This window comes from Aethalodelphis obliquidens, unplaced genomic scaffold (genome assembly GCF_003676395.1).
Source record: "Aethalodelphis obliquidens isolate GAN/ISIS:26980383/991018 unplaced genomic scaffold, ASM367639v1 scaffold17, whole genome shotgun sequence".
NCBI classification, from domain to species: Eukaryota; Metazoa; Chordata; class Mammalia; order Artiodactyla; family Delphinidae; genus Aethalodelphis; species Aethalodelphis obliquidens.
In genome coordinates, this window is record NW_020837961.1 from 32,828,652 (window position 1) to 32,839,163 (window position 10,512).

Sequence of the window (10,512 nt, forward strand, 5' to 3'; positions counted from 1 at the left end):
TGCTGGGCAGGACAGATAATTTCTGTTTTTTTCTGTCACTGATTTACTGCCCTTGACTTACATAAGAGGATCAGCTAATTCGAAGAACCCTGCACTATTGATCTAAAAACATAACTGAACAAATAGTACTCCCTTTCTCCTCCACCAATGACAACAACATTTTTAAAAATTTAAGTATTTTAGAGAGCAGAATCTCTGTAAATGCATTTCTTCTCTTTGAAAACATGGTAATTTACTTTGTAATATTAGGCATTTTAAAATGTTAGTATAGCTCTATAAAAAATCTAGCAAGAAGTAGAATTAAAGAAACTCATAGTTATTATTCACTGCATCAACCATGCCTCTCACACAGACATGAATATCCAGCCCACACCCACATATTACAGTGAAAATGTAAGTGAAAATAAAGGCTAAGGATGGGAGTGCCTGTCTGAGACACTGTAGTCTCAAGAAAAAGAGCTGACCAAAACAACGACAACAGCAAACCAAAAAGGTACAGGTTAATTCTTTATCATGTTTGCATTTTGTTGGGCAATATGGTCTAACAGGCACAGAGCATGAACTGTCTGGTCAGACAGACATGGGTCAAGTCCTGCTACCAGTACTTACTACTTGTATGCCTTGAGTACTTTACTTAACCTCTCTGAGTCTCTGTTTCATCATCTGTAAAACTTAAAGCAGATAAATGATTATCAGAGCTTGGAATCTGAAGCCTGTTTCAATGAAGGCTTGTTCACCCATTCATTCTACGATTTTTTATCAAATGCCTGCTATGGTCTGTTTTATTCACCAATGTATCCCCAGCTTCTAGCACACTGCCTGTCACATAGGAGGCCCTCAAGAACTATTTGTGGAATGAATGTTTAGTGTCTGGTGTCATGGAGTATAAATTCTAGTGATTTCCTTCCACCTTCCTGTTGATGATGGCAAGAATGCCTGTCAGAGTAGAAAAACAGTTAGACTTATAAGGGAACTTTCACGTTAATGTTGTATAAGTTACTATAATATGCTAGAAGAAGCAAAAAATTAACAAACTTCTGGGAATTAAATAATGGTTCTATTGCTAGTTGATGTAATGTCAGTGCTTGAAAATGAAGATAATATAATGTTACCTCAAAAGAAAAAAAATTTTTAGTTGTCTTAACATTGTCTGTCTTTTTAAATCAGCAAGAACCTGACATCATTAAAATAAAACCCTGCCCAGATGATTAAAATAAACTTTTCCTCAGTTACATTTTGAAGGGAAATATTATTGCATCTTCTTTTAATTGACACATGCATACACACATATTTGCTTTCTCAGTCAGAGTATGTATTCTTATAAGAAAAACTAAAACTAAGCTAATCATAATGTATAGTATTTACCCAGTACTAATGAATGAGATAAATTAGGAAAAATCCAATCAACTATTTTACTTAATTTAAACTCAACACTTTGCTTCTATAAATCTGAGTTAAAAGGATTTGGGAAGGCAACTTATGTTACCCAGAGAAGAAAGAAATTTAGTGTGTTTGATACCATTATCAAGAGACTGCTTCAAAGCATTGTTTAAAACATATTCTTCTGATCCAAACCTGGATAACCTGCTATCTTTTTAAGAAAATCACTTAAAAAAATTAACAACAGATGTTTCACTTTGCATACCAAAAAAACCCAGGAAAATGCTGTAAAGAGCACACTTGCTGGGATTTTTGTTTTGGCTTTGGTTTTGCTTTTGATTCTTGTAAGAGTTGTTAATCCTGATTGCAAAAAACAATGAAAAGACGACAAAGATGCATTTGTTAGCTTATAGGAAATTATGAAAGGAAATGGTATCTGAGCTTCTATTTGAAATAGATATATGAAGGCTTCACTAATGTTAAAATAACATTGTTTTTATAAATATTAATAATATAAAATATAATATAAAAATAAAATGTTAAATATGTATCCAATCACCATAATAATGATTTTGATTTAGGAATCTGTAATCTACTAATTATTTTAATAATGTTTAGAATTATTTAAACATTTTAACATATTAGTAAAGAACAAAATATGGAAAGTGGTCAGAGCAAAAAAAGACTACATTTTCTTTTTCATGTTAGTCTATCATAGCATAAGGCATGAATATTATCGATAATTTTGTTATTCTGATTAATGTCTGAAAGATAAAATGAACACATGGTAATATTATTCTTGAGTTTAATGGCCTTTTTAAAACCTGAATTGCAGGATTACCCCAAAACAACACTTATGGTAAACCTCTAGTGAGTTCACAATGTTAGTGGGTGCCTTGTAAGTAGGTTGAATTTTTTTGTGCTTGGATTAAAAATATTTTTTTCGTCACACATTCTTTGGGAGCCTGTGTAGCATCCACGTTAATTTACAGGAAATGTGATACACAGCTCTTTTAGGAATGTCCCAATTTCCCATTATATTGTCCGATTAAATGAATTAAGGAACTTCGGTGTTACTAAACTCGGCCAACAGGGAACAGTTGTATGACAAGTAAATAAGTCTTGCTGGGAACATGTTGCTTAAGGGATGAAATGGTTCAGCCAACAAGTGAACCAGAAAATTAAACGTTAACTAAGGAAGGTAATCACTTGGAAAGGCATAGCTAACAGAGGATTCAGGTATATATAGGATTGAAAATCTCTCAGTTAAGTCTATAGCAAAGGATGGTTTCTTGGAACTTCCAAAAATTTAAAACCATGAAACATCTACTACTGCTACTATTGTGTGTTTTTATAATTAAGGGCCAAGCTATTGATGACTACGATGAGGTGACTTTTAAATATTATTGTATTCTTACTAATATTATTAATATAAAATATAACCAAAACATAATCATATGTGAATATTTATTATAATGAAATTAACATTGATTTTAATTATGAAATTGAATTGTTAATCTCTAAGGCCTATTCTATTTAAAGAATGTTGCATAGTATTTCTTATATAAAAACAAAATAATAATTTCTCATTTTCTGGTTTATCACCTTTATTTTCCCAGGAAGAAGATGTCAGAGCTAATTTAAGATGTGTTTTTCCGCTTGTTGCTATCCTGAGTACTATCATTTCCATTGCGTTCTAGCAATATGTTATTACAATTTGAGAACAAATATCTGAAAATTTCCCAGACTATAAAATAATAGAAGAGCAGCATTTTAAAAGAAAAAAGCTGTAGTAGCTAGATGGCTCTTTGGTGAAGGAGGGTAATATAAAGCTCCTGAAATTACAGGCTATTTATGAATGAAAATTGTAAACTAAATCTAAAAGCAGAATAGAGCAAGTATGGTAATAGAAGATTAAAAATTGTTTTTTTCAAATGAGAAATTTATTTATTGTTATTATGAGTGGTTATCAAATATATCACTCCATTTAATTTATTCATTTGTAGAACAGTTTTTCCTCAAGAACTATCTTTGCTGATTTACTCCTACTGGTTTGAAGATGTCAAAAATACAAAAATACATTTAGAGAAATGAATATTTAAAGAATTAAAATTTTATTATCAGATAACTCCGGATCAAATTTCTTATGTATAGCATAGTATCACCATACTAGAAATAAAAGTACACAGTAATACATAAATGAAGTGATTCATTTTGGATCACTTGTTGAATTTGAAGGGAACCTAAGTGTTTTAATTATCAAACTATACATATAAAAAGATAGTTATTTGGTTAATTGAATTAGGTAAGAAAAATGTAAAGAATGTGTAAGAGTAAACTTTTACAAAGTACTTGGCTAAGCACTTTTACACTCCTGCTCACCAACTAATCTACACAGAGACAGTTTACTAGTTTAGCCTTCCAATTGGATTTTCTAGTTTCAGTTATTTCAATAAGTGGTCTTCATAAACTTCATATAATTTCTTTTAAGATGTTTAACCTTTTTCATTTACTTTTCTCTAGTAAAGCTAGATCACCAACACTACCTCTTTAATTATATTCTAAAATAAAAAGGAAATATTTTTCTCCTGTTATAATTTGATCTGTAGTAAACAGATGAATCACATTTCACAAAATTCCTGTCTGGCTGGGACCATGTCTTTGACACAAAATATGTATGTTTCCTACAAATCTTCATACATTATTATTTTTCTTGCAGTCACACATAACATATACTATAGTTTAATTTCAGCAGTTAAGCGGGGGAATCTTGATCCAACTTGCCTGGGTTTAAAGCCTAGCGTTCTACCACTAAATGTTAAATATTATTCTAACTTACTGAATAAATGACAGTGAAATTCCAAACAGTCATTCGATGACTTCTAGGCCCACAAAATAGCTAGAGAGCTTAGTCTCTGCAGCAAGTCTAGTTATTTGTTAATTTGTAATTAAGTGCCAAAAGGTGAAAGTACTGACAAAGGTCATATGATGATAATATAGTTAATCTAAGCCAGCACTTTTGTATTGCATTGCATATTTTCCACTTCACTATCTTTTAATGTAATATTTTTTCAATTAGCAAATAATTTTAATTGCAATGCACATACCTTGAGAATTATTTTAAATATGAGAAAATCATGGTATTTGATAAAGGAAATCAAGTAGAAAATTTCATGAGAATGATTTAACAATTTTGTTGATAGAAGTTAAGGTTGAAGTTAGTAGTGGAAAAGCCACTTACACTGTAGTATCTGTTATGTGTGATTGCAATAAAAATAATAATAATAACTCAATATGTGCCAGGTATTCTTCTAAGGGTGTCATATGCAATAAGTCATTTAATCCTAACAATCATCTTATACGGCAGATACTTTTATCATCCCTATTTTACAGATGAAGTAACTTGCCGAAGATCTTTATAGCTAGTAAGTGGTGGGGGTCAAGACTTGAAACCAAGCAGTCTGGCTCCAGAATGCCTTATTCCTCTTCAAACGTGTTAGAGCCAATGGTTGTCTTATTACAAATAAATCCTAAGTAAATTTCGCTTTTAATAAATCTGTATTACCTCTTAAATATTATTATATAGGAGTTAGCCAAATTAATCATCAATTCATAAAAATTGAAAGTAAAAAAATAATTAACAATAATTACAGGAATTTAGTAATCCAGTGCCTTGAGAACACTTATTCCTCCTGACGGTATAGATTTCTTACTATTTTGTGTCTTCCAACTTATAGGTTTCAGGAATCTGAGGTCATTACCTTTCATTATCTAATGCAACATTTTTTAAAGTCTCTTTTTAAAAACTACCCCAGGCACAATAGCTTTTTGCACTGTTTCTCTTTCTACTGTTACTGAAGAGACCTAAGGAACCTATTGATTTACCAACAACAACTAGCTAGTTGATGGATCTTAAGCAAATCCTCAGTCATTTGATAACCTAAGTTATAGAATGAGGGTGTTGGAATAGCTGCATCTAAAATCTCCTATAACACTCTACATTTTATTTCTGCCTGGTTCCCTGAAGTTTCATTTGGATGCCCGTGGTCATCGACCCTATGACAAGAAGAGGGAAGAGCCTCCCAGCCTGAGACCCGTCGCCCCTCCCATCAGCGGAGATGGCTATAAGCCTCGTCCAGCCAAAACAGCTAACCGCCAGAAGAAAGTGGAGAGAAAACCCCCTGATGCTGACGGCTGCCTGCACGCTGACCCAGACCTGGTGGGTGGGCCTCCCATGCGAAGAAGGCCTGTATTCATCATGTCTTCCTGATGTTGTGTTGACCCACATTACCATCATTTTTATTTTGTTTGTTTCTTTTGGATGTAAATACAAAACATAAACTTATTGGGCCCTGAGCTAAGGGTGCCTTTCTAATTTTCTTTGGTCTGGGCCCAAGATTACAAATTAGGACACATGAAACATCATGAAACATCATCTCCTTTGTACTTTGCCCACTTTGTCTGTTCAGATGGTAACATTTTCATAGCCTAATTACCTTTGTTCTGTGGTAAAGATTATTTTTAATCTTCAGAGGAATATAATGATGAACCTAGAATTTCTGGTCTCACATAAAGAAAATCAAATTGCAAGTTTTTATATTGGTGAATGATATCATTGAATTTTCACTATGTGCTATTTTCACAAATATCCATAACCCCAATCCTTCATCTAATGTTGGCTATTTTCTTTGTTTGCAGGGCGTGTTGTGTCCTACAGGATGTCAGTTGCAAGATACTTTGGTAAAAGAGGAAAGACTAACCAGAAAGAATGTAGAAGAGTTAATGACTAATATAGAGTCTGTTTCCCAGACCGCTTCTTCCACCTTTCAGTATATAACTCTGCTAAGAAACATTTGGAAAGAGAGGCAGAAGCAAGTAAAAGGTAGATGTCCTTGTGTTTCCTGTTTGATTCTGTTATAAAATTGAAACTGTCAGAGTGCCATGGGAATGCACAATTCTGAGAAGATTCATGTTTCTAGATGAGTCCGAGTAGTTCAGTATGAGCCTGATTACCCCAAGGTCCTCACTTAGGCATCTTCACCTGCAACTTGTCTGACAAGCACTATGCAGCTCTTATTCCCAGTCTGGCATCAGCAAGGATGATTCTCTATGAAAATTTTCACTGTGAGTCCTTATTTTTAGTCTATAAAAAAAACTTGTGACTCCGAAGACAGTATATTCACAGAGTAAAAATTTAGCATTTATAGATTTAACATTTGAGGTTTTGAATATAACTGTGTCCAGGATATACTCAATTGAATTGAAGATAATGATCTTACCCTTTGAATCCTGAGATGTGAACTTTGAGTGCTGTTGTCTTGGTGGTTAGGAATCAGCTAGTGAGCCAGCATGGCATAGGTGTTTCAGGGAGTAGCAAACCCAAGTTTGGACATTTTTCAAAGGAATCATGGCATTTCTCTTGTGTATTTCAAGGCTCTGCTGTACTTAAGTAAGATGAATAAATAAATCAAGTGTATCTACTCCATAAGATGTTGAACTTCTGAGATGGAAAGCCTAAGTCCCGCTTTCTCCTCTTTTCCTGACCAAAGTAATAAACAACTTATTGTATTTATTATTAGCCATAATTTTTAGCTTAATCTAAGGTAAATTACTATTATAGTAGCTAGACTATATGTTAATTTGTGTATGCCATGGGGAAAATAATTTCCCCTAAGTACAACTACCTATCATGACTGCCCGATGTTCATTTGGGGTCTATAAGTTTATTCTCAGAAAATCAGAATCACAATTGTGTGGTTGAATACATTTAGTTTTTTTATCGAGAGAAAATGCTAACCATTCCTACATAATTTCATTTTTCCAGATAATGAAAATGTAATAAATGAGTACTCCTCACAGCTGGAAAAGCACCAGTTATATATAGATGAGACTGTGAACAGTAATATTCCAACTAAACTTCGTGTGCTCCGTTCAATTCTGGAAAATCTGAGAAGCAAAATACAAAAATTAGAATCGGATGTCTCAACTCAGATGGAATACTGCCGCAGCCCGTGTACTGTCACTTGCAATATTCCTGTGGTGTCTGGCAGAGGTAGCTAGTTAAGACACATATTTCTAGTAGGTTCCAGAAGAACTCACACTCTCTAAAAATAAGAGAACTAAAAGAAGTCCAGTGGATTTCCCAACAGATCCTAATGACATCTTAGCACATCATGAAGATATCCCTAGCATGCCTAATACATTTGCCAGTTTTTGATGAGTAAGAAGCAGTGTAATTATGGTGGTAGCTCCATGGGTGTAATGTACATGCTTTCTTGAAAAGATGCTGGAATCATGGATACATACATGTAAAGATTTCTCCATCACGTGGGTTCTGGAAGTTTATGGATATCACAGGACACAAAAGGTAGAGAAGAGCTTTTTCACCCCCTTGGCAGATAGAATTCCTTGAAACTGAGTTTGATTTTTAGTAAAAGGAAGATTCAGTTTCTACAACATATTCTCAAATGTCTAAAATAAAATGTTCCTTAGTATCTATGTAATCAGTTATCTTACAAAATTAGTGACTAAAGACAAGGTAATGATGTTGTAATTCCTAAATATAATGTTATCTTATGGTTGCAGAATGTGAGGAAATTATCAGGAATGGAGGTGAAACATCTGAAATGTATCTCATTCAGCCTGACAGTTCTACCAAACCATATAGAGTATACTGTGATATGAAAACAGAAAGAGGAGGTAAGCGTTAGATAGCTTTTGACCTATTATGCTGAAATTATTTTAATGCCAGGAAATAAAACCTAGCTTTAACGTAGCTAACAATGAGCCATTTGATTTGGAATTCAATCTGATGTTTTAGAATATCTCTGATTCACAATTTGGGGTAAGATAAGGCACTTGCAGTTTCCAAAGATTTTGCGAGTTTTCCTCTCACATTTATTTCCTTATTATATCTATTTTGCAGCACTAAATATCAATGGGCATGAATTAAATGGGCAAGGAATTCAGACATTGCCCTCAAAGTGACATTATTTGTTAGTGGTAATGTGTGTTATTTTGTTTCTTTCAACCAAAGGATGGACAGTAATTCAGAACCGTCAAGATGGTAGTGTTGACTTTGGCAGGAAATGGGATCCATATAAGGAAGGATTTGGAAATATTGCAACCAATGCAGATGGGAAAAAATACTGTGGTGTACCAGGTAAAAGCTAGGAGTACAAAATAAAATCATTCTTTTTTAGATTATTTTTCTCCATTTAAAAAACATAGTGTTGGTAGTCTGTTTTTAGGAGTTTTAGGAGGTTAAGAAGAATTTACAAAAAGAGTATAAAAGCTAATGATGAGGGGGAAAAGCCAGTTTTTTTTTTTAAAGGTTTTATTTTTGGTGAGATTTTATTTTATTTTTCCTTTAGGTGAGTATTGGCTTGGAAATGACAAAATTAGTCAGCTTACCAGGTTGGGACCCACAAAGCTTTTTATTGAAATGGAGGACTGGAAAGGAGATAAGGTGACAGCATTCTACGAAGGATTCACTGTACAGAATGAGGCCAACAAATATCAACTCTCAGTGAGCAACTACAAGGGCACAGCTGGCAATGCCCTCATAGAAGGAGCTTCTCAGCTGGTGGGAGAAAACCGGACTATGACCATCCACAACAGCATGTTCTTCAGCACATACGACAGAGACAACGATGGCTGGTACGTGCTGGTTCTTCCCTCCTGCTTTTAGCACCGCTGCTAACATAGCTGCTTGGAGTCATTAATGATCACTAATGTGATTAGTGACTCTCATTTCTTGGGTACTTCCTGTGTGCCAGCCACTGTGCTAAGCTCTTTCTGGGTCACTCTAAAGCATTCCAGCTATAACGTTGCCATTACTATCCTCATTTTACAAATGAAAATTAGAGAGATTAAGTAATTTACACAAAATCACATAACCATAAAAGATACAACTGGAATTTGAGCACAGTTACAAAGTAGTGCGTACTTAGACAGATTTCCCTGTCTCTAAATTGGACTGTGTATATCAAAACCTCCATTTTGTTTTCCAGGGATCTGTAACACTAAGGGATCTGAAAGCTATCATTTCAGGATAAAGTAACAAATATAGATTAATTTGCCACATAGGCCCAGTTCTCTCCCTTTCTTCCTATAGGGCAGAGAAGACCTTTGCTGTGTAATTGTGACTTTACATATAGAACCAGAGGGAAGGAATATTGCACCCAGCACTTCTCTGTGCGTACTTTGCAAAGAATTAACTTGAGGGCACTGCAGTTCTAATAACCCCAAACAAATTTCCTTTCAGGAAGACTACAGATCCCAGAAAGCAGTGTTCTAAAGAGGATGGTGGTGGATGGTGGTATAATAGATGTCATGCGGCCAATCCAAATGGCAGATACTACTGGGGTGGCCCTTATACCTGGGACATGGCAAAGCACGGCACAGACGATGGAGTGGTGTGGATGAACTGGCAGGGGTCCTGGTACTCGATGAAGAAGATGTCCATGAAGATCAGGCCCTACTTCCCAGAGCACTAGTCCTCCACACATAGATTATTATTCTTCCCCATGTGACAACATTTTTATATATCATGTCATCAGAATTTTTTTTCATACCTTATATCCCTCTAAAGCTATCAAAATGTAGTAAGTGTGACTTTTTGGAAACATTATTTAGGCAAATGACATTTAAAACAGCACATGATTTTCTTTCATATTCATCATTTCTATTGCATGCCAAGATGTAACTAAAAGGATGACTGTGGATAGTCAGTGTTCATAATTTCAGTGGATTGTGAAAAGTTTCAAATTAGGAAGATAAATGTTCTATCCTTGTGGGAAAACTGTGAGGTGAGCTAAAAACCTGTGTTTAAAAGTCCACTTTTAAACCTCTCTTTATTTATGTAAGATCTGTCACAGAAAACTCAAAAAGATTTATTCATTAAACTGGTTTCTGTTACAATAAATTAATGTTTTCTTATTTTGTACTCCACACGGCCACTGAATTAGGCTTTGAACTTGTGAGAAAAGAGAAGCATTCACAACCTCAAGTAGCTAATGAAGTGGCAGTGAACCCCTGAAGTTTCAGCATCTCCCTCTGCACCATGAAAATCCACTGCTCTGCAGGGAACTAGACTTGCGGATCAGAGATCCCAAGAGGACAGTCACGGTC

The 10,512-nt window shown here is 34.5% G+C and overlaps 1 protein-coding gene across 1 annotated transcript; it reads left to right on the forward strand.

Annotated features, from left to right (window-relative positions):
* The first annotated feature begins 354 nt into the window (after positions 1-354).
* On the forward strand, positions 355-10,272 carry FGB (fibrinogen beta chain). Its single transcript, XM_027117123.1, has 9 exons — positions 355-393; positions 2,659-2,769; positions 5,408-5,599; positions 6,079-6,262; positions 7,205-7,432; positions 7,966-8,079; positions 8,417-8,542; positions 8,754-9,039; positions 9,647-10,272. Exons 1-9 carry the CDS (start codon positions 355-357, stop codon positions 9,876-9,878), a joined length of 1,512 nt encoding a protein of 503 aa, XP_026972924.1. The 3' UTR covers positions 9,879-10,272.
* Positions 10,273-10,512: the final 240 nt, after the last annotated feature.